Genomic DNA, 27,215 nt, shown 5'->3' with positions numbered 1-27,215 from the left:
AGCGACCTTGTCTTAGGATAAAGTTGAACAAGGTCGACCTAAGCGCCACGATACATACCCGCCCTGTCGTTCAGCTGCTGCTGAGATCGAAGTTTATGAGGCGCTTGGGACGAATAGACATGGGTGTAACGAAGACCAAATCGAAATGGGAACCGCCTGATCGGGCTTGTTTACTCGGATAATGTAAATGACGCATTTTCTGTTTTTCTTTGTAAGGTTACGTGTATATGATGAATGTGAAGTCTTCGAGGCAAGGTTAGTAGGTAGGTACCTGGTAGTTGAGGCTCTGTGGATTTTAGTGCACAGGTGCTCCTGCATCCATCTGCACTTGCACCTTGCCTAAGGTAGCTTGCACATAGATCTCCAGTGCAGCAGCTGCAGGTACAACGGGCCTGTCTCCTGCCCTAGTCATGAACCTCCACTCGACCCAGAAATGGTTTGTTTCAACTAGAGATTCTCGGGGAGAAAGAAGGAGAGGAGAGGACCTACGGATAGAGGAGACAAGACCCATATTCTGGTTACCTAGACACGCTAAGGTTGCCTCTTTTTCTCTGCCGTCCTAAATACGGAACACGGCCACTGGTTTCGACTTTCTTGGTTGGCTGTGATTTGCATATGACAAGCCTCGGGGAGCAAGAAAACACCAGACCTTCATACAGGGTGCCAAAATAAACTTAGTAAAAGATATCATAAATTAATGTTAAGTTACTTAAGCCTTTTTGTCATTTAGGATCAAGGTCTCAAGTTTTCTTTCCTCCCCTAGATAAGGTATCCGTCTTCCTTGAGTTATCTCGCGTTGCGGCCCTTGTTGGGTCTTCAGGCTTCAACTGATCGGAAGTTTCGATGAAACATTTGCACATCTCCACCCTCAACTGAAAATCACTACCTCTTGAGAACAAGCTGAGCAATGCAAAATGCGTATTGTTGATCATGAGCGACGCCGCATCAACAGATCGCCTCCGAGATCGACATGGTAATTCCGTCGGTAAAGGCTTTGTCAAAATTATTAAACAATGGGATAATCGACACTTATTCCCTTTGTGACATGGCCGTCCTTTTTCCGATGTCACCTCAGTTGTGCTTTTTACAGTAACCTCCTGGCAAGGGTGAGTCTCAGCTGGACGACTGGCAGCTCGATATAGCAACTTATACTTTACCTCCGACAACCACGGACCCGATGAAGGCGTTTATACAACAAGCTCAGCTGTCGCCCTCTTCCGATCAGGACACAAGTGACACCGTGCTTGGGAATTCAATCGGCTTTGTGCAAGGATTGGGGTCGAAGGCGTCGATTGTTTAAGGTGATGAACAAGGAGGACAAGTTAGATACAAAAGGCGCCAACGACCTGAGCGGCTACAGCGGAGGCTGATATGCTCCGAGAGACAAAGATGTTGTACAGAACACGGGCAGAGATAAGACTTCAAGCAAGGGGATGATGAACCCGGAGTCGTGCAGACAAGATAATACTTCAGGAGCACCAGCAATGCCACCTTAGGGCTGTCCAACAAGATGCGCTGGCATGAACAGGAATAGTTTAGGATGGGATGGGATGGGATGGGATGATTCTGAAAAGGGTCAAGATCTAACTGTACCTTGTTTATGTAGGTAGTATTGAACATCCACTGGCGAATTGCTGTTATCGCATAATATTGGCATACAGCTTGAAACACCAAACCCCGGCTCCGAAGCCACGACAGCACAGCAGAAAAATAGGCGATCATAGAGAGAAGGATACGCATGATGATTTGAGGATCAGTCTGCAGGGATCTGGTACAACTCATCAAGTCTCCAAGAAATGGTCTGCAGATCTGGAGATGTTTTCTTGCTTTTGGACCTTGCTCTACGCTTTACAGGATCAACCTGGGAGTTATCTCCGTGCCGTGTCTATCAAAGTCTGTCATTCATATCTTCAGATGTAGCTGAAGGTGACCTGAGTATCAGGTCAAGCACGTGGCGCAGCTAGCAAAAGATGAGGTCGACGTCCTGAGACTACGACGGGTAAAAAACCAGGAGCGTGCCGTCCGCCCACTAAAGCCCACCTGTAGCGTCAGGGGTCATCTTAGTGTGCCGGCAGTCTCTTTTTCTTCTGTGGAACCTATCCCGTAGTCCTGGGTCTGAAACATCAAGCGCCCCATCACGACTTTTATCGGCGCGTCGCATCTTCACCTTTAACCTCTTTCTCACCCAATCACTGATGGGAACTGTTCCGAGTCCACATACTCCACTGAGTCTTGGCTGGGACAGCAACAGTTCAGCGTTATGCTAACCGTAGCGTTGGCGTTCTCATCCTGTGCAGTACCCGTACCTGTACCCCTGGAGGGCTTTCCTCTCGCTATGCCATGTCGTAAGTGGTGCTGGTCGCGGCCATGGCCATGCCCACGTTGGAGGAAACATTCATTCATCAATGGAGTCAATGCAATGCAAGTCATGGGGGAGTTTGGTGTGGGTTTAGACAAAGAGGCATCCACTTGAGGGCAAAAAGTTTGATCTTCTTGTTTGTATGTAGCTATATAGATCTCCTGGTCCCTTCTCATATCTTATGCCCGAGCTGTTGCTTCATTTCATTTCACTTCACTTCACGCCTCTTCTCTGATTCATTCAAACTCTGAGAGTTGTTAAAAGTTCTATTCATTTCTGTTATTGCTTTCTCCTTCCTCAATGCTATCAAAGCCCTTGTTTCCTTAACCTTCATTCTTTCAATATGCATATCCCCTGGGCGGATCTATTTACCGGGACGACTTTCGTTACTTCAGTCAAACCTTCAACTCAAGCTCGAGGCGTCACCACATATACTGAAAAGGCAGTTACTGCTATCCAAGTTCTGAATGAAGAATTCTACAATTCTGCCACCGGTGTGTGGGATAATGCTTGGTGGTCGAGTGCAAATGTCAGTCTAGGTCTAAAGTCTCTTATACTAGACACAAAGCTAACAGCAACAACAAGATCATAACCACGCTCTCTGATTTTTCAACTCTACGTCTCGAAGAAGCCAACAAGTTAAATATCGGAGGAGTTCTCGCCACAACCTACGAAAACGCCCAAAAGACAACGGTCCATACCATGAAGACAATGACAAACGGCCTTGTTGCTTCTTCCTACTGTATAGACTCAAGCTCAGGCTGTATGATGAAGCGGGGTTTCTTGGGAAAGCGTGGTTTCGACGACTTCCTCAACGAGTTTTACGACGATGAAGGCTGGTGGGCTCTGGCGTGGATAAGGGCATCAGATGCAACTGGCAATGACCAGTATCTCGAGGCTGCTATCGACATCTTCAACGATATGCAGACCGGCACAAACACACCTTGCGGCGGTGGTATAAGGTGGAAGAAAGAGGGCGAGGATGGCTCAGGCTACGTCAATGCGATTGCAAACGAACTATATCTCGCAACTGCTGCTTCGTTAGCACGACGTGTTTCAAAGAACAGCACATACCTCGACATAGCCAAGAAGCAGTGGAACTGGTTCTCCGACAGTGGCATGATCAACGAGAAGGGACTTATTAACGATGGGTTGAACGGCGAATGCAAGAATAACGGTCTTCAGACTTGGAGTTACAACCAAGGAGTCATTCTGGGCGCTCTCGTCGAACTTTCGCTTGCCACGGGAGACGACGCTTACACCGACAAAGCTCACAAGATCGCTTATGCTGCCATTAAGGAACTTACCAACAAAGATGGTATCCTTATCGAGAGTGACGGTTGTGAGACCAAGGAGGGTCACTGCGGCGCAGACGGACAGCAGTTCAAAGGTATCTTTGTCAGAAACCTACGATACTTGCACACTGTTTCACCAAAGCCCTTGTACCGTCGCTTTATCACCAAGAACGCCATCTCCATTTGGAAGAGGAGCCGCAGCAAAGACAACAAGCTAGGCGTTTCCTGGGCTGGGCCCTATATCGACGCCACTGGCCCCTCGCACAGCAGTGCTTTGGATGCTATAGTAGCGGCGATTGCAGTTTCAAACTTATGATTTAGAGCGGGAAAAAGACTGGGCGTCATGGACGGGTAAAAAAACAAACTAGGGATTGGATTTATTGGCGAACCTGGGTTATTTGATTGGGCATAGAGGAACACGGCTTACGAGCATCAGACAAGATAGGGTCTGTGACTCCTGGTTTATCTTATTTGTTAATGGTTGATACCCTGTTAGAGGATTTGGAGGAGAGACAAGGCAGCTGGAGGTATTTAACAGAGAGGATATGGACGCTTAAGGCGCCCATAGACAGACAGACAGACATTCTTGATAACTGTGTAAACATAATCAGTTTTGAAAGTATGATGACACAATAAAATTGAAAGCATCTACTGACCTTTGGGCTCCTTACACAACGTCGAAGTGTTTGAATTTACATAATTGCTTTCATGAAGTGCGAGTTGCGGCTCAAATTGCTAGGTACCTTACCTAGGTATTCATTGATATACAGTGTGAGCTACTATGGCCAAGGCCCGCACTGTACTGAGCCAAGGACGGTGAGCTTCTGATGCACCAATTTACAACAGCTCTCGTTCTCTACAACCAATGTGCGATCTAGAAAAGCCATAGCAAACTTTCCAGGTTTGATTCAAGTTGAGATAGTTCCTGAGAGTCAGGCTCATTACTATTGGTTCACCTCTATCCTCCTCGAATCACTACCATTCAACTTGGACCCGCTCATCTCGTCAACTCGTTGCCTGGCCTCGCACACCATGTTCAAGTAACAACTTCAGTCCTAACTACAAAAACTTGAGCAATCTGATTGTATGTTCCTGTTGCTACTGGAGAAATGGACGCACCAGAAGCAGATGTCGATATCAAGCTCCAGAAGATCTCAGCGGATCTTCTAGGGGACTTTGACCGCTCTCTGCCAAATTTCCTCTGGAAGCCGGATGGCCACGGCGGCACAAGAGTGCGCTCGCGGGTGCGCGCAAAGGAGATATTCCGACTTACCAATACTGTATGCTGTCTTCTACACTAATAGTAATATACTCACTCTCTTCTTTAGCTCCTAGACCCATTCCAAGAACTTCCTCAGCTGTTGGATCCCTACCTTACCAAGTGGATTCCCCTCCTTGCTGAGGCGTTTCTCAAGCACCTCCAAACTCGCCATCGTGGAAAAACACTCTCATCACGCTCTAAGCTCTTGGTCTCGGTTGAGTTTGCCATATGCAAAATCATATACACATTTTGCAAGATCCGTGGCGAAAAGATCATTGTGCGTTTTCTCAATGTTGAAGCCAAGTATCTAGAGTTGCTCCTCTCTGCCATTGAAGAGTCTGAGCAAGCTTCCGTTGATGACGTTGCTCTCGGAAAATGGTCGTGGGAGGAACGATATGTCGTTCTTTTGTGGCTTTCGCATCTCTTGCTGGCTCCCTTTGACCTCTCCACCATATCTTCCGTCGACTTGCAAGATGTTACAGTGCCAGAGATCCCAGGCCTGGTCTGGCCTGAGAACCTCCCTGCCATTACCGTACGTGTGATTCCTCTTGCTATCAAGTACCTTGGTACTCCCGGAAAGGAAAGGGACGCTGCAAAGGCTCTGTTGGTGAGAATGTCTATTCGTCGCGATATGCAGCAGCTTGGCGTCCTCGAAAGCCTCATAAACTGGTCCCTTGCTTCTCTACGCCCAAAGAAGGACCAGACGCTACAAAAAACATACTTCTATCTAGGAGTCCTATCGTTCCTAGCCGGTGTGTTGCGAGCGTCGTCGGATACATCTGACATGAATCCTTATCTTTCAACCATCTTCTATGCTATCCACGAAATATCCACTGGCGAAAATGCGCTCTCTAAAGCGATTATCTCGTTAGCATTGGCAAGGAAAATGATTCTGAAGGTCATTCGATCTGTGGTTGTTTTGCGCCTCCGCCAGACACCACAAGATATGACCAGCACTGAGCTTACGGAGACAGCTATTGGGTATTTGCTTGAATCTGTATCTGACAACGATACACCAGTACGGCTTGCAGCAAGCAAGTCTTTGAGTATCATCACTTTGAAGTTAGATCCCGATATGGCTTCTCAGGTTGTCGAGGCTGTTCTTGAATCACTGAATCGAAATGTCCTCTGGACAAAACCCGCTGGGGGCAAACCAGTCCGAGACTTGTCTGCTGTGAATAACCTCGAATGGCATGGGCTCATGCTCACATTATCACACTTACTCTATCGAAGATCACCGCCTACCGAACAATTATCCGATATTATCCATGCTCTGCTGCTTGGCCTGTCATTCGAGCAGCGAAGTGTGTCTGGAGGTAGTGTTGGAACCAATGTGCGAGATGCTGCTTGTTTTGGTATTTGGGCCCTCGCCCGCCGATACGCAAGCTCTGAGCTCCTAGCGATTCCAACACACTCCGTCTTTGCAGCCAAAGCTCATCCGGCAACAAGTTCGATCCTCCAAGTCCTTGCAACAGAACTCGTTGTGACTGCTTCTCTAGACCCTGCGGGAAACATTAGACGCGGTGCATCGGCTGCCTTGCAAGAACTTGTTGGACGACATCCGGATACTGTTGAGCAGGGTATTTGGGTGGTGCAAACTGTCGATTACCACGCTGTTGCACGACGTTCCAGAGCAATCGAGGAGGTTGCGGTAAACGCGACTCGTCTTGCAAGCCAGTATGGCGAGGCCATCATTGATACCCTCCTAGGCTGGAGAGGTATCGGCGACCTTGACGCTGCTTCAAGACGTGTATCTGGTGCCGCTTTTGGAGTCCTCACCTATGAGTTATCGGACATCAAGTCCGGGGACTCTCTTGCCCGGTTCAAAGTCATTATTCAACTGCTGACTGATCGCCTCAAAACGCTTCAACCTCGTCAGGTTGAGGAGAGACACGGTCTGTTGCTATGTTTTGCCTCTGTACTCGACAAATTCCCAGCCTTGTTCATCCCAAGCGCAGAAAAGAATAACCTGGAGCTGATTGATGAAATACTATCAACGGTCTCAGGTGCGTTGGAGAACTTGCAGTCAACTGCTTATCGAAAACCGGAATTGCTCGCAGAAGCCGCAAGCCGCCTAGTCGTTTCAGCGTTGCCTATTTTGCAAATTTCAATTCTGGGCGCGGATTCACAGCAAGCCCTTTGTCCAGGCCAAGAGCTCCTTCATCCGGGGAATGTGTCAGGCTATTTGAGTCTCGTATCTGCACTCGATTCGTGCGATAAGGACCGAAGTGCGACGGTAGCACGACTGATCTCGGCATTACGCACCATTATCCCAACCTGGCTGAACCGCAGCGAGCAAGAAACAATTGAGCCAACTGCTGCTGCATCCCTGATTCTTCTCATTCTTTCTAAGCCAGATGATAGAGAGACACTCCTGAGAGGATGGGCCGAAACTGTCCAACACCGCCCAACAAGCAGAACCTCAGTACATGGGATTGGTTACTTTTCTGCGCTTACAGTCGCGCAGCCTCTGGTAAGCTCGTCTGGGGATGTGGCCTGCCAGGCGATCCTAGAGCGTTGGACATGGGATAGCGAAGTTGAGACTCGTGTCGCCATCTTGCAGAGCTTGGCTCAAAGCAATGTTCTGCATAGCAAGCCTCTGGCTTTTCTACAGTTGATCGCTGAGGGTTTGGACGATTATACTACGAATGCCCGAGGAGATGTTGGATCGCACGTCCGTGTGCACGCTCTGAGAGCCGTGAAGACCTTGTGGAGTAAGCTTGATGATTCAATTGTGCAAGGCGAATGGGAGGAGGCTTCCGTGCAGGCTCTATTCTTCAGTGTCCTTCGTCTTGCTGCAGAGAAACTCGACCGTGTACGGCCTGAAGCTCAGGCCGCAGTTGCATTGGTTCTAGAAAACGGGTACGTGCCAAATTTTCAAATGCCAGATTACGAGACATACGACTGATTTCTCTTAGCCACGCGAAGCACTTCCGCGAACTCACTTTCTCTTCCAGGGCCTACTTTGAGAGTCTCCTTGAGCTTCAGGCGGGCGCTCGTCTTCGCCCATTGCTTGGTGATGTGGCTAAAGGAGACACAGAGAAATGGATGACAGAACTCATGTCTGGGTTTGTGGGATCTGCAGATACGGGCAATGAGGACCTTGTCATTGCTAGTCGAGCAGCGCTCTGCGACTTCTGCGAGGCCAACCACGAGAACCTAGACCTTATCTGTCATGCGATGTTACAGAATCTCAAGTCCCGACAGGGCCAGGATAGGGTGATCGTGCCAACCCTAGAGATCATTGCATTCCTTTTCCAGATGCAGCTCTTCCAGAAGAGCAGCGTCAACCTTCGTAGCTTGTGCATGCAGACACAAAAGGCGAGTTACAAAACAGGCAACGTCCGAAAGCTCGAAGCGTGCACCAAAGTCTATTGCGGTATTGCGTCAATGGCTGGCCAGGAAGGCGCTGAGACAGGTGTCCAAGAAGCTAGGAAACGCTTGGGTGCTCTGTTGCATCATCCCTGGCCCAAGGTCAGGAGCATGGTTGTTGATGGCCTATGGGGGGTGCTTGAAGAGGAGGAAGAAATCGCACAGAAGTTGAAGGGTGTTGACTGGGGCCAAGCCGGGAAAGTGCAGATCAAAGCTGCAGTTGAAGAACTGAGGTTGGGCTAGTTTTCAGACTGTATCCAAATAGGGCAGCTCGATAATGTTTGAGGAGGTGTACCAGAGTCGCAGTGGCTGCGCGGCTTGAACTTTGGTTCCTGATCGACCCGCGATTACAAGGCTGAATATCATTGCAAAAGTCAAGAGCCGTTATCTACCGAACAAAGAGAGTTGGTAGGCGTCAGACTTGTTGAATCGTTGTGACCCAGAGAGGAAGGTAAGTTAACCAACAGCCATCCATTAGCAAGCCTCTAATGAATACCGCCAGTCAAATGGTTTGAGAGACCAGGATTGTTGCAAAACTATGCATGGTGCTGCATGGCTCGAATAGTAGTGCAAAAGCCACAGCACTGTCTTGGTTGACGAATTGCCCAGTCAAGCCAGTGACCGACTCGTCAAAGTTCAGCCGACCTGGGGCTATTGAAACAAGACATTGTTGATTTGCGCCATGTTTCTGCCGGTGTTCTAGAAAAGCCACTAGATGTCTCGGAACGCCCGCGAAGAACGGTCTTGATCATGATCTCACATAAATACCAGCCAGTGTGATAGGGTTGAGATGATGAAAAGAGATAGTTATTTGCATTAGCGTCTCGGGACCGAGACGAACAAGCTGAAGGGCAGCTAATGGGAGTTAAGGTCACTAGCCTGGAGGAATGAGCAGAAACTGTACATGCATTAAGCTAACTATGACTGAATGAACGAAGTTGCTGATGTGTTCTAATACTGAGGGACTTTAATGAGAAGGATCAACACAAATGGTACCGAGTCAAGCGTTGACGAGTTCGTGGCTTTGAACCCACTCTGAAGCATTGAGCTCGTTGTGCATTGCTTGCGAAACCGTGACAGACCTTAACCAATTTCGACATTGTATGGAGGAGAGATGTCCTGTTTCATGGTCATACAAGTCCGAAGCTGTTACAGCAACGCCGTGTTACTAAGTAGGCAAACCAGAAGACAGCGGAATCGGGCCGGGAATGATGGTTTTGACAGGCCTTTATGACCGATATTCCAAAACTGGATAGGAACCGTTGCTGCAATATCCAGGGGTAGTTCCGTGAGATTAGCCAATTAATTATTGACTATTTCTGACCTGCTAGCTCTACCTGAAGCTTTGTTGTGGATGTTGTGTAAATAGACGAGACGAACATGGCGTGTTTTGCTCCGCACAGGATTATAGGCGTCAAAGCCAAAGCTGCGCTAGAGAGACCATAGACTCATAGAGGCGAGTGAGATGAGGCCAACGGTCCAAGTTGGAGAGAGATAAGGCTGATGCATGTATCGTGAGATGTGGAGTTCTGCAGATAAGGAGAAAGATATGTGGATATTAATCCGTGCAGGCTATTACAATCACCCACAATTTCGTATCATGTCGTGCCGCGTGCGTACCTATGCCTAAGAAGACTTGGGATGGCCTTGGCTCTCCATATTTGATTCTGGGGTTGTGAGACAGAGATCCTCGATGCCTGAGGTTAAGACCTTGACCTGCAAGATGAGGAGGGAACAGCTATGAATCCCACTTGGACCCAATCTGCCTTCCTTGAAAGCGGAAATCAGGAAGTCGTGGCAAGCACGGCCTTCGCTAAACTCTAACGCGCACGGTCAAAATATCAACTCAACTCGACTCGAGATGCTTTTTCTCAATCATGAAATTGCTTGACTTTCACAGGAACCTACCACATCATTCCAGGAGTCCCAGTAGGACGGTCCGAACGTGCGTGGGGGGTCATATGCCTCTCTTATCAATTCTGGCAACCACGTTGTCGCGTGATGTGACATGTCCTTCCTTGATGGGCGGCTGGCTGCTCGATTGGACCCTTGTTTCAACGTCTAAAGCCGGGGGAAATGCGAGCTTCATATTGGACGGCCTATTTTGCCCGCTTTTCAGCATCGGGCCAGCAAACTCAAGTCTACGAAGATGTCACTATCACATCGGATACGGCAATGCCAATGCAAAAGAACAGCTCATGATCAAGCACTCCCACGACGGAATGGCTGCGGCCAGTCAGCGGAAGCCAAACCTGGGCGCCGTGATAAGCGACATGGAATCGCGTCCAGCCACAACAGCGAGATGGTAACACCTTTCCGCTGCTCCTTTCACGTATCGGGCAGTTCCGTACTAGACACGTGAAATCGCTGTTGAATCCAGACCGATACTGTTGCATTCTGTCACCATCGAACCCTTGTCAGGCTTAAAGCAATCCCTCGTTGACGAAACACCGAGTTAGTAGCCACTCTCAACTGGTGAAAATGGTAGACCTCGGCGGCTCGGCCACGGTCACGGTTATGTTTATCACCCGGCTAGGTGACCGACAACGGAACCGCAATCCACTCACCACGAGGACGCCACAACGCCGTTAGGGAATCTGTACTCGTTTGAGTTCATTGTGTCCTTGACAGCCTGGTATTCTCATGACTAGCTTGAATTTCTTGAGTTCAGCACTACTACCAAGCCTGGTGGCTGACTTGCTAGTCCCGCCTTGTGCCTTGTGCCAGGAGGTGCGAATAGGCTGGGAGCCTTGCCTTGCAATTTGAAATTATGAAGCAAAATCCTGAAGAGTTGACACCTCAATTAGAAGGGGACCTTCCATATCAATGATGCTTCACTGCCGATATTGCGCAGCCACGCTGACTGGGGGTCAGAAATTAAACTGCTTGTCAACGATGTATTCATTTTTCGCCATGCTCACTGATACCAGCATGGCACCCCAAGAGAACATGTCTACTCGCTCGCAAGAGCTTGATGCCCTCCTTGGCATCTATGTTTCGTGTGCTACGATACCTAGTATGACTCGGCCATCCACATCAGTAGTGTCTGCTACTTCGTGGAAGCCAACCTGAGGTGGCTATGTGAAGTCGATATTCTCTACTCCGTACTCAATCAATTTTGATTTCTCTTATCATTAGCTTTCGGCTGTTGGTGTTAACTCGGTACAGCATCGTTGTCTGCTGGGCCGCCTAAGCCATTTATTCACTAGGCTGTCGTTCTCCCTCCTTCTCTGTCTTGGCTTGACTGCCCAACCCCAATCGTTGTCTCAATGCGGATGCCAAGACTCGACGTCCTTGATGCCATAGATTCGGCACCCGTGGTTATTGTTTGTCTTGTCTGCTGACTCGACTGACCTCAGAGATTAATCATCAAGTTCAGAAAGCTTTCATACTACCATGCTTGTGATAATCAACATCTTGAGTCGCCATCGAGCCAGGTATCGAAGGTCCAAAATGCTTGAACCCCAAGCGCGCTAGCTGAAAGATCCTGCATCAGGACCCTATAAAATGCTCATCGGTCCAGCCCCAGCACTAGTGGAGCAAAAGCCAAAGACGACCGCCGGTGCTTTGGGTGCTTGATTACCCCCCCTGTCTCGTTATGTCTGTCTGGCCCATTTCGATTCTGGAACTCCACATGGTTGTGGCCAACGCCCCTCCCTCCAAGGCGCACAGGGTCACTGATGACGGACCATGGGCTTGGGGGCGATAGGCTCGTGTGAGTGTACGCTGTGCAATCCCAAGACTCTCCCATCAACGCTACAGGAACTGACTGTGCCTTCCGGATGGCCAACCGGGATAAGTCGATTCGCCCACATTCGCTCGCCTCCGCAATATCTTGAGACCAGCCGCACCTTGTCTGCCTCCACTCTTCCTCTTATCTTGACCTGCTGCTTTCTCATTTACTCTGCTGTCTTAATACTACCTTCAGGTCTCTTCCCTACCTGGCCGCGGCCTGCTGGTTCATCCTTCGACCAACTGCGAACAATCCACCAATGCATCTTGGACCTGCATCACCCACGGTATTGCGCATTTACTTTGCCTCTGGATTGGCCTCTCCACGATTGCATATTTAAATAATAACTACAAGCTTGATCGACACTTGTTCAAAAGGCTTCGCTCCTGTTTTTTACCGACTATCACGATTATAGTCGATTTATCAAGCTGATACTGATTTCCACGAAGCGACGAGTCTACGATTTTCATGCATTCTTCTCCCGTTGAAACGATAATACTACCACTCGAGTGCCACCGCTGGCGGCCTTATGTTGAGGTAAATCACCAAAACACTTCAAGGTCGACTCCTGGCACCCTACCACGACATATTCGACCACCCACCACGACCATATCAATACCCCCGGCCAAGCTCTAACCTTCGTCGTTTAATCACTACCTCGCTCGTCGAGCCCTCTGCGGAGGACGACGGGCGCGGACAGGGGACGCAATCATGGCTCTCTATTCAGAACCTCCAACTCTTCGCGAATTCAAATTCGATAAACCGACCCTCCTTGTTTGCTGGTGGGCTACATCATTCTGTACCCTCATCATCCTTCTACGGCTTGCAGGCCGCTTTATCCGCACCGAGCGGCTATTCACTGAAGATCGTGTTGCGGCCCTAGCTTTGATCCCTCTGTATGCCCGCATGGCATGCGTTCATTTTATTCTCATATATGGAACCAACAATGCTCAATTCGATGGTGTTGAGCTTACTAACCTTCAATTACGTCAAAAAGCCATTGGTAGCGGCCTCGTGCTCGCCAGTCGAATTTTCTACGCTGCAACGTATGTACCTCTCTCAACTAAATGTTACTCACAGTCCGCATTCTTCAAAACGCAATGCAAATGTGGAACTTAAAGCTGACGGGCCATAGCCTTTGGGTACTTAAGTTTGCAGTTCTCGAGTTCCTTCACCGATTGACTCGAGCGACGTGGGAACGATCATGGCAGACGTCTTTATATGTCATTCGAATAATCCTCGTTGCTACTTTCATCGCCGTTGTCATTAGTGATTTTGTGGAATGCCGCCCCTACAGTCACTATTGGCAGGTTGTGCCCAATCCTGGTGGCCAATGCCGTCAAGGATACGTACAGCTTCTCACGATGGCAGTCTGCAACGTGGTCACTGACTTGTTGCTTGTCATTTTCCCAATTCCGATCATTGTGACAAGCGGAATGACAATCAAGAGGAAGATACAGCTTGTGCTTCTCTTTTCCCTCAGCCTATCTGTTGTTGGGGTCACCCTTTATCGGGTACCCCATATCATTGATGATCACGGTCGTCAGCAGTATCGATCGCTTTTGGCGTCGGTTGAGCTTCTTTTTGCCACGGCTGCGGCAAACTCACTCGTGTTGGGATCTTTCGTGCGTGATCGCGGCCTGAAGAAGCAAAAGTTCCGTCGTTCATCGGTGGCCGAGTCCCTCGATCCCTCACTCAACCTTCGCCGCCCGACTTTACACCGACACTGGGGAAGCGATGAAGACCTTGTACGGGACGTTGGTATGACCGTTGATCCAGAACTTCAGGATCAGCCTGATAACTCGAGCGAGAACGGTGCCCTGCAATACACCCCGGCCCCTCTTCTTCGCAAACTGGATCAAGACCTCGAGCGCTGGCAATTTCCTCAGAGACAACGCAGCAATGCAGAGCACAGCGACGATTCTCTGATACAACACGACCCACTCTCTCAGTCGAAAAGTGAGAACGGAATAGCACCAAGGAGGGTTTCTTTCTTCGACGTTGGTGGCCTACTTGATGTGCCACCCGAGAGTTTTGGGAGCCTTCGAGCAAACAGTCGTGCGTCATCTAAGGAAGACTCTACACTGTCGCATTCGCCCCCGGCACCTTCATTACCAGCAGGATCCGGAGGCTTTCGCCGTGGTTCGACTGCTTTGCTCCAAGACCTCGGTGGCCTCTTTGGACCTATGAATTCAAGGTCAAGTCGGTCCAGGTCCAAATCCCGAGGAACAGAGTTGCAGCCGATACCGCAATCCCGACAGGAGTCGCGATACGATTTGCAAGGACCGCCCGTGGCGGAACTGAGGGATCCTGGTGGCCTTCTAAACTAGTGGCAATCAACTTTCGTATCACCTGCCATCACCTTTGACGACATCTTCACATTTTCACATGCGACTACCTCACGACAACAGCGACTTTTATGGGATTTATTTGGCCTGGCTTGGAATATTTATATACGGCCTGGGGCGTTTTATGCTACAGGCTCTGAATGTATTTTTGGTTGGTAGGACAGGAGTAATGCGCACGCAGGGATCTTTTACTTGGGTATATGCGAAGTCTCAATACGAGGCAGGATTTGGAAATCAGGTATTCGCGCAACTATCGCGGGTTGCATTATGATATGCTTGGGATTTTTTATGGTTGTGTCAGGATGACATGGTTATTGGTTATATATACCCGGCAAACGCCAAGTTAACGTTTAATGGCATTGACATGATTTGTTCAATATCTGAGAATATCCTAAATGTTCGGACAACACGATCACCTATTTGAGACACTGCGCTGGCAAGGTTACAGGATAATGTAAAGCTCTGGTGGCATCCGTCACTTTAGAAGAACAAGTCTAGAATTAAGGTATTTACAAGCCTCGCATCTACCTACACAGAGCAAAGGGCAAAGAGTAACTCTCGTAAATGCTTAATATTCCTTCGTTGGCTTTGCTGCGGCAACGCGCAATATACATAGAACCCCTGAAACGCCAGCTTTTTAGAATTTCAAGTGCAGTGTGACGCCTCCGTCCTCGTACCAAGAGCCTTCCCATCCCTTTCCATCCAACAGCTCTCATCTTCGACTCGACCTCTCAAGACGGCCCGTCCATAATTGTTCATCTATACACACAATCTATAACTGGCATAACGACCAGCAGTTTCACTGTTTCGGATAATCTTGACGACTTGGCCCCGCTTCAAACCCAAGTAACGAGCAACAGGGTCCTTTTGTAAAATACGTGGTAGTTGGGTCTCCTTGAGACGATAGCGCTTGAGAAGAGCGAGCTTCTCCTCGCGAGAAAGCAAGACGTGCTTGGGAACAAGCTCGTGGTGGGTAATGTTGACAAGAAGATCATCCTCGAGGAAGCACTCGATCTTAGCGACGGACTCGACACTCTGGAGAGTCTTGCGGGCGGCGGGTGAGAGAGGAACGTGTGTCACCATGATGCCAGTCTTGTAGTTGTTCGTGATCACATATTTGGCAAATTGTCGGATCTGGTTGACGCCGAAGGTCTTATCGGCGAGGAACTCAACCCAGACAGGACCACAGTCGGCGCCGGGGTTGGGGTTGGGGTTGGCTGCTGTCACGGGAGGTGTGTTTTTGCGGATCATGTTCTCGCTGGGACGCGCTGAGAATTGAAGCTTGGCGCGGCTGTAGTCGAAATGTTAGTTCCATGGTTTCTTTGTGATGTCGCAAGCATAGCCGGTCTTACTTGATGGAGCCGTCGGGGTTGCAGTATTCGTCGCGGAAGCGGTCGAGAGAGATCTTGACTTCCTCTTCAGCGAGCTCGTATTCCTTTGAAATGTCAGTCGTGTGCTTATTACAGAAAAGTTACACAGTTGGAAATGCTGCGCGCTTCTCTGAAGTCTACGATAGGACTGTTAGGACAAACGTACTCGGTCCGCGACCATCTCATGGATGGTCCTCCATGCTCGCCAAAGACGAACAACCTCCTTGGACCTGGCGTCGGTGGGAACGTGATCAATATCCATGGTAGTGAGTGTGAGGTGCGATTCGAGATGTGGTGTTGGTGGTCGAAATAACAAAGGCAGAAAGAAAAGGTCGAAATCGCGAGCGTCGTCAAAAATGTTTCGTTCAGCCTTGCATCGTCGCCGCAAAAGTCCAAACTTCTTTGAGCGGGTCAGAGGACTGAAAGGGTCATGTGATTCTGATAGACGCCACGCACCGCCACTTATACCTGCATCAGCCACAGCGAGAGGACAAGTCTGATCATGGAAGGTGGGGCGGGAACGAACCCCTGGACCTGGGACGCGCCAGTGAAGCTCAGTGGTCTTTCCAGCGAACGCTAGGGGAAGGACCCGAGTCCCAAGGGAGGGGCATCCCTACTGTAGAAGGAGCAAAAAGAGAGCCCAGAGAGTAGGTTGCCTGTAATACTGAGCGAGACAATGGAAAGAGAGACAGCTCAGGGGCGCACGGGCCTGCCCCGAGAATTCACAGCAAGAGACACGGGTCCAGAACTTTACCTCAGAAGCAGAAGGTGATAGAATTCCACTGACCGAGACTGCATTTGCACTGCAGCGCACCAAACTTACCTATACCTTACCTTAGCTTTATTCTGGGGTCGTCTTTTTTTCCCTCCTTTTCGACAACACGTGTCGAACTCTGCTCAATTTAAGCCTCGCACTTTCACTTATCCTCGAGCAACTTCGCTCCTGGTTTCTTGTCTTCCACTTGATTCATCTTGGTTCTCGTCTTTGTATTCTCCTCTCATCGCAATGGCCGAAACCGCAACCTCTCCCGCTCCTGCGGCGGACAAGGCCGACAAGCAAGCTAATGTTCGACCTGCCAAGCCCGATGAGAATCTCTTTAAGCAGGAACTCGCAAAGGCTGAGAAGGAGCATAAGGCTTCAATGGACCGTCTGGTAAGATCTCGCTCAATCCCCCTCCATTTGAAAATGTGGCTTGGGTCGACCCAGATTCCACATCCGTGGCCTCATGAGCTGGAACTATTTGAGCCAACATCAACTAACAATTATACTCTTCTAGGCCGCTGTCAAGGCTAAGATCGAGATTGCTATGCCCAACAAGAACAAGGACCAGCCTAACCCTACTCAAAAGCGACGACAAGAGCTCATTGCTCAGGCCAACGAGATTCGACAGAAGCAGGCCGGCGGAAAGAACGCCCGTTCTACTAAGCTCGACCAGATCAAGCGTCTCGATGAGCAAGTTCGAAGCCGAATCAACGAGCAAAAGGCTGCGAAGAGCAAGGTTCCCTTCAAGAGCCTCGAGGACCTCGACCGCCAGATTGCGAGTCTGGACAAGCAGGTCAACTCCGGTACCATGAAGCTGGTAGACGAAAAGAAGGCCTTGTCAGACATCTCCAGTCTCCGCAAGATGCGCAAGAACTTCGGACAGCTTGACGATTCCCAGAAGCAGATCGATGACCTCCGCGCCAAGATCAAGGAGATCAAGGATAGCATGGACGACCCTGAGCAAAAGGCTCTCTCCGACCAGTATAACAAGATTCAGGCCGAGATCGATGCTATCAAGGCCGAGCAGGACGAAGCTTACAAGGGTCTTTCCAGTCTCCGTGATGAGCGCTCCAAGCTCCAGGCCGAACAGCAGGAAAAGTACACCGCTATCCGTAAGCTCAAGGATGACTATTACGGACAGAAGAAGGCATATCAGGCCTACGACCGTGAAGCTCGGGAGCGCTACCGTGAGAAGCAAAGGGCTGAGCAGGAGCGCTACCACCAAGAGCGAAAGAAGGCTGAGGCTGAGCGTCGTCTGGGTGATGCCAGCGATCCTGCCTACCTAGACGAGATCCGCCGCGCCAACAGCCTGCTCCAATTCCTCGATCCTAACCACAAGGTTGAAAAGGGCCCTCTGATGGCCGATACAGGTCTGGGTGCTCAGGCCCAACGAAGCGTTGACGAGTCTGGTCTCAAGGGCACCAAACTCCTTCGCAAGGAGGACCGTGATGAGGAGTACGCGCCTGCGGTGAAGAAGGGTAAGAAGGGCAAGAAGACTGCTCACGGCGGCTCATCAAACAAGTTCAACGTTCCCCCAGCTGTGGTTGAGGACTGTGCCGCCATGGGTATCGACCCTCCCATGAGTGCTGCCGATATCCCTGCTGTAGCTGAGAAGGTCCGTGCCAAGCTCGATTTCTGGAAGAACGACCAGGCGGCCCAGACACAGCGTGTAAGTCACCAATCTCATAAAGCGCCTGTGAAGAGACGATGCTAATTACTATCTCAGAACATTGAGAAGGCTAAGAAGGAGATCGCCGAACTCGAGGCCGCCGAGGCTAATGGCGACAAGGTCGAGCAGACCACTGCTGACCTGAAGGAGACTTCTATTGCTGACAAGCAGGAGTCGTAAACTTCCTTCTTATCGCAATATCGATTGCTCGTCGGTAATATCCCATACCGTCGATGCTCCTTGGGCTTACAACTTCCTCCTGCGCACTCCCTACCTCGCCCCAGTTGATCTTATTGTCCTCGTCCTTTCCGAAATCTGTTGGATCCCTCCGGCGCCCGCTCGGCATACTGAATCAAACGTTGAGCTTATATCAAACGTTATTCAAAGTTGTCTTGCCCACCAACTTTATTGCCTGAGTTACTTCCTGCTTCATACATCCCTTCTCCCCCTCTTTCAACGCCACATGCTCGAATCTAAAAAGCGCTTTGTTGTGCTGTTTTTGTAATTAGGCGCAGTTTCTTATTAAAGTCATGCGCAAGGAAAATGACAAAAAGTTGGTTCAATCTCGTGATGCATTGCATCTTTTCTTATTTAGAGTTGCGTGACATGAGACTCGGTTATCGGGTTCCCTGTAGATCTAAACCCTTGGTAGGGTCGGGTCAATTGCTTATTGCCGCTAATTGACAGATTTGCTCAGACATGATGAGCTCATGTAAACCTGCATCGAAGTTTTAGTTGGGCTGAGCCTGGGGTCGGGCATATATTGCTGTGCCTCTTTAGGTCTACACTTTTCTGCTTTTTTTCCCTGTTGCGTGCATGCGTGCATGCGTGTATGCAGTCGGCCAAGACCTGGTCATGTAACGATGTATGCACAGTAGAGTGTCGTCTTACTGCAGCAGATGATGTGTTGAAAACGCCGACATGAGCTTGCATAACCTAGCTCACACCCCTCGACCTATCGCCCTGACCTTGACTGCCTCGGATACGTGCCCCTCTTTCGCACCATCTCCCACACGTCCAACCAAGATATGGCTTTGTTCGCCGTGATGCATATCAAAAAGGCAAAGGAAGTTGTGGTGTCGTTGATAATTTTGCCTTCAGTGGCGTGGTATTTGTAATTTCAGATACAGAACAAAATCGCCAAGCTTTGTTAACCCCAGTTACTCCAATGAAAATATGCCAGACGGAAAAGCTTCTACTCAAACACAAATGGCATTGTCAGCCCAAACTTCAAAACCCCCAGTAATGGTGCCACCGTGGTCTGCTAGGCCGGTAATACTCCATGCCCTAGTTATGCAATGGTCGTGATGTTCGTAGAAATCGTAATATGGATTTTTTGTAGCATACTCAGCACCCGGATAGATGCTCACAATTAACGTATTGGCCATTTGTAGTCGCTTAATATGGAGGAGGGAAATTATAGGCACCCGGCATTGGCGGCGGGATAGCCCCAAAGTTAGGCCGCCTCATTTGAGGGCCGGGAGTTCGGCGATCGGGTCTGGGCATGGGAGGCTCCTGTGGATGCATCTGGCCTGGATCACCACGATATCCTGGAGGTGCTACTACAGCAGAGGCACCGGGAGGGGCAGTACCGCTTCGCCGATTCACTTTTCGCGAGTTTGATAACGAGCCCAATGGCGGATCCTTTACAGCCGGCTCATCCTCCGCCGGTAATGTGAGTTCAACAAGTCCAAAGAAATATTCCAAAACTTCAGGATACCGCTGTACGCTCGCTTGCCAGTCTTCGTCAATGCCGCGTTTGAGGGACGCTTGCGCTTCAGCAACTTGTGTCGGATGAGGCGGTGCATGGTAGTAGTGATATGCGTGGGCAGTAATTCGGTCCATATGCGCAGCATGGGCAGTTTTTCGTTGATCAGTTAGGAGGCGGAAGTATTCAAGTATGTAGTCTTGTGCATGTCCTCGGACCCAGGAACTATGAATTGATAGTCAGAACTGCTTCGTGACGTGAGGGAAGGGCAAAGTTATGTACCGTATTTCATTGTATATCGACCGCATCATGCGATCCTCGGCTTGTTTGACAGCAACGTCAAGGCCCTTAGCCTCACACTCGCACGCCATATTGGCCGGAGCGTGGCATATCGCGCAATCAGGATCCATCCTGAAAATAGACTTGCCACTGTAGGGATAACTTCTGGGAAACATCTTAGCTGTGATATCAGGCGAATTGATTTACACCGAATTAGAGTGGGTGAGCGTAGTGCAAGAGATGGCCAGAAAAACAATATTCATCTACGGTCAACTCATAACAACAACGTGAGATCCCCCTCCAACCCCGCAGATGTCTTTCATAGGGTTGTATGTGCGGGAGAGAAGACCAGCAACAGTGAGATTGAAGAATGAGAAGACAAGAAATGGGGAAAGAGGTAGGAGGTAGGGATAAGGATGACAGAGAGAAGTTAAAACGGACCTAGCTAAAAGGCACGAGCCGTGTTAAAGTCGATTGACGGCGTGGCGGTAAGGAGATAACGACACTGGGTTGCAAAATGGTCTGGTTTGCCCGTCGAGAACCAGCTTGGGAAGACGAGCTGCTGTTTCGCTGGAGCCGTATGTATGCTGCACTGCAAGCACCAGCAGCTCTCGGGGCTCAAGCTGGAAATGGAGGGAGAAACTGAAGAGCGAGGTGGAAGAAGTCGCGTGGGGAAGCGAAGGAAGCTATGTGGAGAGATCGAATGAGAGCAGGCCGACCACGTCTACAGTCGTGGCTCGAATGCGGGACCACGGATCGTATGCAGGCTGGCCCAATGGCTTCGAACTGCTACAAGGGAGGGGTCGATGGCGGCGAACTGTCGTTGGGTGATTGTGCGGCTCATGTGCTTTCTGCTAGGAAGGGTGGTGTTGACAAGCAGTAGATAGTACACCAGATGGAGGGGTGAGTGGGACTCAACGAAGAGTCAAGACGAGAGTTGACCGAGAAAAATTATGCGAGGCTTGACGTGAGATATTGTATTGCAGAAGAGACTGGAGCTGGATCGACTGGCGAAGTTCAAAGAATGCAAGAGAGCCAGGTGTGACAAATGGGGTCATCGGTTGGGTTGACGGTGATAAGCCAGTGAGCATCTATCAAGAGTCGACGAATGAAGGCAAGGCCAGTCGTTTAGAACCCCAGTAGTAAGGAAGACGGCGAGGGAACACTGAAAGGCTGACCACGGACACACAAGAGGCTCTGCTGGCTTTATCCATTGCTGCAACACCGATTCACCGCATTTTGGCGTCAGCTGGCGTTTGTTGTTAAGCTCGGGAAGCTGGGGCTAGCCCAATGCTGGTCAAATAGTAATGGACGCCAGCAACGAGCCATTCTAGGTGAGCTGCAGGATCCCGTCGGGGCGAGGCGAGACGAACAGACAGGGGAGCATCGTCGATAGAGAGTCGAATATAGTTCAAAACGTTGCTTTTTTATCGGTAATCTTAGGTGTGAAAATTAGAAATTAGGTGGTATATTGGAAATCGCATGCCCGCACTGGTACAGCGCGTTGGTGGGCGTTTCCTTTATTGAGCGCCGGGAGTGAGGTCCGTGAGTGTGATACGGAGATGGCCTAGTGGCAACTTGCTGCGATATGTCGGAGGCGAGATATTGATATGGCACGAGATTGAAGGTATCACGAAGTGAGTATCAGAAAGGAGAAATCAGATGAGGAGAGAGAGAGAGGCTTTGAAACTCTTAGCACCGCCTTCTTTCGTTAGTCCTAGCTGAGACCTGAGGCATGAATCCAAGACGGCGGTTGCCTTGTCGGTTGGTGGTAGGTTGCTCTGCACTGAAGTCCTCTTTCCCTTTTAGGACTTATACGAAAACCACTTTATGATGAGATCCAAAGCTGGCTGAGATCAAAGTACCTGGGAGAAATCAGTGCCTGGAAGTATACCTACTAACATAATTGTGCAGAAACTCTAGCCTTGCCTACTAAGTCAATTCTAGAAATTGTACTTGTATTTTCCCATCCATCATCTGCTCTGTCATGTTTAAATCAAAAACTCATGGAGGGACCTTATCTAATCAGCAACCCCAAAATTTCGACTAAGCTCAAGGCAAGATGTGATCAAAAGATATTCAACATAACAGCTTCAATTCTACACCAGAATTGTCGCACAATTCTTTAATTATGGCTCCGCGGTGCCCGGCTATGTCTTCGACCCTCCTAACATTCCTCTACCCTTCGATATTCCTGTCAAGACACACTCTCGCCAGCACAGCAACTCTCCGACGTCGCTTCAACTCCACCATAAACGACCTCCCACAGTCCCGACTAAACCCTGCTCCGGATGACTATGCGTCTCCCAGTTTCTCGGACAAAGCCTTTTTAACTCTCTATGCTGGTAGAGGTGGAAACGGCTGTATTTCTTTTTTGCGGGAAGCATACCTTGCTGAGGGCCCCCCCAATGGTGGCGATGGTGGTCACGGGGGCAATGTCTACATTCAAGCAGCGCATGGCGAAACCTCACTGCACAAGTTGGCGCGCAAGCGATTCGTTCGAGCCGGCCGAGGTAAGCATGGACAGGGAAGCGCAAAGGGTGGCACACGAGGAGAGGATATCATTATAACTGTGCCTGTGGGAACAGTAGTCCGTGAAATAGAGCGTGAGGATCCGGTGCTTGATGAAGAGATTGATATGCGCTTGTGGCACGCTCAGCAGAAACAAAAGAGAAAAGAGGAACGTAGGGCCGCTCTGGAGCGAAAGCAGAGGCAAGAAGAGAACGAAGAGGGTTACGAAGAAGAGGAGGAGGAGGAACAGGTCGAAGAGGAGAATGAGGACGGCGATCAGGATCCTGAGCGTCGCAAGTGGCTTTTATATCCCGGACTGTCTAAGACTGACATCAAACAAACCGTCTTTCCTCGATTGCCTAAACGAACTCGACTTCTGAAACAACCGCCTCCCACCATCCATCTTGACTTATCTCGCCCTACCCCAAAGCCAATCCTTCTTGCAACTGGAGGTATCGGTGGCTTGGGAAACCCCCACTTCACATCTAGGGCGCATCCTCGGCCCATGTTTGCTACTAAAGGCGAAGAGGCTGTTACCATGAAGATTGAGCTTGAGCTCAAGCTCCTTGCTGACGTAGGCCTCGTCGGCCTTCCCAATGCTGGAAAAAGTACCCTCCTGCGTGCCATCACAAACAGCCGTACCAGAGTGGGCAACTGGGCCTTTACGACGCTGCAGCCCAATATCGGCACGGTTGTTCTTGATAAGTATTCTGGTCGGCCGGTAATCAAGAGTTTTCGCCGATATCCTGCTCAACTGGGTCTGCCCGAAGCAGTCGACACTGAACCACGCACCCGATTTACGATTGCTGATATCCCCGGTTTGATTGAAGGTGCGCATCTTGACCGTGGTCTAGGCATTGCTTTTCTGCGCCATGTCGAACGCGCTGGTGTACTCGCTTTCGTCATTGATCTGTCTGCTGGTAATGCAGTCAAGGCTTTGGAATCACTGTGGCGTGAGGTTGGATTATACGCACAATTGCGTGATGAAGAAGAGGCCGATCGCGCAATCGAGTCACACATTGACTGGGATGTCACGTCGGATATGGACGGTCCTATGAATCTGTCCCCAGGTATGGCAAATGATGAAGAATATTTCAGTTCAAAGCCAGGACTACAAATTGCTGGAAAGCCGTGGTTTGTCGTTGCGACCAAGGCTGACTTGCCAGAGACACAAGAAAACTTCAAGGAATTAAAACAATACCTCGATAGTGTCACAAAAGGCGAAAAGCCGCATCCAAGCGGAGTAGCGGATGCTTGGATAAAAGACTGTGCTGTTATTCCGGTGAGCGCAATTAATGGCCAGGGCGTAGATAGAATTGTACACTGGACTGTGGGATTACTGGACGAGTAGACAAGGTTTGGAGACACCTTGTATTATACCATTTTGTATCAACATTTCATCCCCGACCATGATTCAAACTATGGTAACACCAAAACAATATAAAGCAATTGTACATTGACCCATTTTTAAGCTGTTTCCATCTTCTCCTCCTCAGCCTCTACTGGCTCCGTGGCTGGCTCCTCGGGCGAGGGAAGATCCGCGACATCCACTTCCTCCTTGGTATCATCACCAGCCTCGGCCTCCTTAGCTTCTTGAACAGCCTTCTGGTTCTTCTGCGCAGCTATGTTGATGAGCGGGGATGTATCATTAAAGATGCGTAGTAGCATAGCAGATCGATCCTCCTTAGGAAGCATAAGGTTGAGGGAGTGGATGCTCTTCCAGAGAGGGAGAGCCATGCGCTCTCTAAAGTCGGGGTCTGTACCGTCAGGCTCAACGCGGAGAACAGCACAACCCATGCCGATATCTCGGACACGCTCGCCGATCTCGTCGAAGCGCTCGTACTTGCCATCGTTGATGCGAGGGAACATCTCGATGAGAAGCTTGCGGAAGGTCTCCTTGTTGTGGAGGTGCACAACGCGGGGCTCACCGACGTAACCCTGGAGGATGGGCATACCCTCAGCCTGGATACGCCATCTGCAGACATCAGCGGAGGGAGCGTCCTGCTTCATGTACATGCGGACACCACCATGGATGAATTTGATGCCACGGCCCTCGTTCTCGATAAGGATATCGCGGAGGAGTGCGCTGGTGTAATAGATGGCCTTAGCAGGCTCGCCCATCTCGTTTCGGACCATGTACCGATCGTCGGGGAAGCGCTTAGAGATATGATAAAACTCCTTGATGTTCTGGACGGTGGGGTGTGAAACGTCCAGGTACTTGAAAGCCTCCTCGACAGGACCGTTTCGGCGAGGCTTGCTGCCCTCCTGTGCCACTTGGGCAACAGGAGTAACGGCAGCTGAGGGCTCAGTAGACTCAGTCTTGGCCTTTTTAGCGGGCTGATCTTGAGCATCCTCAGTCTCGAGAGGTCGCTTGCTACCGTTAGTAGACGCATCGGCCATAGCAACATCCTCCTGCTTGTCTTCGGCCTTGGCAGGTGTAGCTTCAGCTTCAGCAGGAGCCGTCTCAGATTCAGTCTTCACTTCGGTCTCCTCCTTGCCAGGTGCCTCGTCAGCAACCTTCTCAGCAGGAGTGGCCTCGGCGGATTCTTCAGTCTTGGCGGGCTTGGTCTCCTTCGACTCGTTCTCATTCTTAGCCTTGAACTCGGACTTCTTCTCCAAGACAGTGATGAAGAAACCACCAGTGTCTTGCATGTGAGGATAGACTCTCATGCAGCGCTCAAGAGGCAGGTCAGCGCATTCAGCGCCCTCGAGTCTGGGGAACATGGTCTCAACGACTCGTCCAGGGATAACACCGTCGGCGCTCTCCTTGGCAAAGTCCTCAACCTCTTTCCAAGAGCTCCAGATACGGGCACTCTTATCCATGATCTTCCAGTCCTTCATTCCGGGGTATCGCTTCAGGTTGGGCAGCTCATTGCTGCAGTCGACAATCTCAACATTCGCAGGGCCGCCACATCGCTCAATGGCTGAGACAACCACGGACTCGTTCTCAACAGGGTTCATACTGCAGGTAGAGAAAACGACACGACCACCAACCTTGAGAAGCTGGAGAGCGCGGACGAGAATTCGAATCTGAGTGAGGTGCAGGCCAAGAGCGCTTCCAGGTTGCCAGTCCTTCCAGATGTTGGCATTCTTTCGTAGAGTTCCGTCACCGGAGCAAGGGACATCAGCCAGAATGCGGTCGAACTTGAGGTAGGTTGGCTTCTTGCCGTCCTTAGCAGGGAGCCTGATCGAAGGGAATTGGGTAGCATCGTGGTTCGTGACGAGAAGGTTAGGGGAAGAAAGTCGCTTGAGCTGATGGACAAGCATGTGTCCGCGCTTGTAATCGGAGTCGTTGGCGACAAGCATTCCAGTAGCCCGTCCAGCGTCGCTGGGGTCGGCTTCGAGGTCGGCCTCAATCTCGTCTGTAGTCTCGGCACCAAGATCCAGGCCATCTTCCTGGGCATAAGATCGGAGAACCTTGCGCACACGTGCCTCCTCGCCTTGGTGAATCATCTCGAGCAGTTGCGCCGCCTTGCTTCCAGGAGCAGCACACATGTCAAGGACGGTCATGCCAGGGCGGAGATCCATCAGCATAGGGGGGATCATGCTGACGACTTCCTGTCGGCTGATGTTTCCAACACTCGTCTCGGATACGAGGAATTTCTGGAATGCGGCGAAGGGAGGGAACTTGCGAACGACATTCTTGGGGGTAGTCATCCACCAAGCAAGCTCATCGGGGTACCAGGGCACAGGCTGGGGAGGTTCAACAGGTCGGCCATCCTGATGCTCGATCTTGACGATCTCGGGGATATATCTGGTCTGGAGAAGGCTCTTGACAAGAAGGGCGTGACTGAAAGCACGTCGAGGTTAGCAAACAGATTTCGCGTTACGCGAGCGATTGCGACAGAACATACCCTTTAGAGCCGCAGAACCTGAAGCTGTTAGGGAGCTCACGTCTGAGAGCCTCCCAGTAGGCATTCTTCTCCTCTTCAGGCAGCTGAAGGAGGGTGTCATAGAAGCGCTGGAGCTTCTCGTTCTCCTTGGGAATGGCAGGATAATCTCTCCAGCCACCTCTATCCTGGTTACCACCACCTCGGCCGCCACCGCCTCCTCTTCTGTTCTTTCCCTGTAGTAGTGTCAGTATAGGTCGCAATTGGGGTGTTGCGTCAAGTGCATGCGCACCCTAAAGCTCTTTTTGCCCATTGTCGCAAATGTCTTGAAGTGGTTGAATCGAGAGAACATTCAATGCGACAAAAAATTTGGACTAAAAAAAAGGCCCCGCCACTTTTTAGCATGTGCGACGCTAAAAGTATGCAAGGTTTATAGTGGGTTTATGATAACTAGCTTCACTACTAGGTAGGAAAAGTGAGAACAATAGAAATGCCAAGTTTATATTTTGAACGGAAAAGTATCATATGAACTGAGGAAAGACCTGAGGGTACGAGGAATAACATTTTGTAATGTCTGTTCATGATAGTCATTACATTATAGAACGAAGGGGTGAAGATTATTAACAACTATCTCACTTTCATCTCATAAGATCCCGTGCCTATCAACATTGTGACTGAAGACCATGATGACAGAGCCTCAATGACTGTTTTGAAATT

At 50.0% G+C, this 27,215-nt stretch overlaps 8 protein-coding genes across 8 annotated transcripts; 5 read left to right on the top strand and 3 right to left on the bottom strand.

The window, feature by feature from the left end:
• Positions 1-2,702: 2,702 nt before the first annotated feature.
• On the top strand, positions 2,703-3,970 carry FMAN_02645 (uncharacterized protein; the record flags this gene model as incomplete). The annotated part of the gene is made up of 2 exons (XM_041820232.1): positions 2,703-2,888; positions 2,945-3,970. The coding sequence occupies 2 exons, from the start codon at positions 2,703-2,705 to the stop codon at positions 3,968-3,970; spliced, it is 1,212 nt and encodes a 403-aa protein (XP_041686133.1).
• A 793-nt stretch (positions 3,971-4,763) lies between these two features.
• On the top strand, positions 4,764-8,530 carry FMAN_02644 (uncharacterized protein; the record flags this gene model as incomplete). The annotated part of the gene is made up of 3 exons (XM_041820231.1): positions 4,764-4,934; positions 4,983-7,777; positions 7,834-8,530. 3 exons carry the CDS (start codon positions 4,764-4,766, stop codon positions 8,528-8,530), a joined length of 3,663 nt encoding a protein of 1,220 aa, XP_041686132.1.
• Positions 8,531-12,731: 4,201 nt separating this feature from the next.
• On the top strand, positions 12,732-14,350 carry FMAN_02643 (uncharacterized protein; the record flags this gene model as incomplete). Its single annotated transcript, XM_041820230.1, has 2 exons — positions 12,732-13,066; positions 13,156-14,350. 2 exons carry the CDS (start codon positions 12,732-12,734, stop codon positions 14,348-14,350), a joined length of 1,530 nt encoding a protein of 509 aa, XP_041686131.1.
• Positions 14,351-15,127: 777 nt separating this feature from the next.
• On the bottom strand, positions 15,128-16,000 carry FMAN_02642 (putative DNA-directed RNA polymerase chain RPB5; the record flags this gene model as incomplete). The annotated part of the gene is made up of 3 exons (XM_041820229.1): positions 15,128-15,659; positions 15,721-15,803; positions 15,905-16,000. The coding sequence occupies 3 exons, from the start codon at positions 15,998-16,000 to the stop codon at positions 15,128-15,130; spliced, it is 711 nt and encodes a 236-aa protein (XP_041686130.1).
• A 744-nt stretch (positions 16,001-16,744) lies between these two features.
• Positions 16,745-18,350, top strand: FMAN_02641 (uncharacterized protein; the record flags this gene model as incomplete). Its single annotated transcript, XM_041820228.1, has 3 exons — positions 16,745-16,891; positions 17,016-18,170; positions 18,228-18,350. 3 exons carry the CDS (start codon positions 16,745-16,747, stop codon positions 18,348-18,350), a joined length of 1,425 nt encoding a protein of 474 aa, XP_041686129.1.
• A 1,218-nt stretch (positions 18,351-19,568) lies between these two features.
• FMAN_02640 (uncharacterized protein) lies at positions 19,569-20,249 on the bottom strand (the record flags this gene model as incomplete). Its single annotated transcript, XM_041820227.1, has 2 exons — positions 19,569-20,103; positions 20,161-20,249. The coding sequence occupies 2 exons, from the start codon at positions 20,247-20,249 to the stop codon at positions 19,569-19,571; spliced, it is 624 nt and encodes a 207-aa protein (XP_041686128.1).
• A 2,060-nt stretch (positions 20,250-22,309) lies between these two features.
• Positions 22,310-24,019, top strand: FMAN_02639 (uncharacterized protein; the record flags this gene model as incomplete). The annotated part of the gene is made up of 1 exon (XM_041820226.1): positions 22,310-24,019. The coding sequence occupies one exon, from the start codon at positions 22,310-22,312 to the stop codon at positions 24,017-24,019; it is 1,710 nt and encodes a 569-aa protein (XP_041686127.1).
• Positions 24,020-24,135: 116 nt separating this feature from the next.
• Positions 24,136-26,811, bottom strand: FMAN_02638 (uncharacterized protein; the record flags this gene model as incomplete). The annotated part of the gene is made up of 3 exons (XM_041820225.1): positions 24,136-26,458; positions 26,523-26,734; positions 26,791-26,811. The coding sequence occupies 3 exons, from the start codon at positions 26,809-26,811 to the stop codon at positions 24,136-24,138; spliced, it is 2,556 nt and encodes an 851-aa protein (XP_041686126.1).
• Between the last annotated feature and the right edge of the window lie 404 nt (positions 26,812-27,215).

Source organism: Fusarium mangiferae (genome assembly GCF_900044065.1).
Source record: "Fusarium mangiferae strain MRC7560 genome assembly, contig: FMAN_scaffold010, whole genome shotgun sequence".
Lineage (NCBI taxonomy): Eukaryota > Fungi > Ascomycota > Sordariomycetes > Hypocreales > Nectriaceae > Fusarium > Fusarium mangiferae.
Note: the sequence above shows the minus strand (reverse complement) of the source record. Positions and strands in the feature narration are given on the sequence as shown.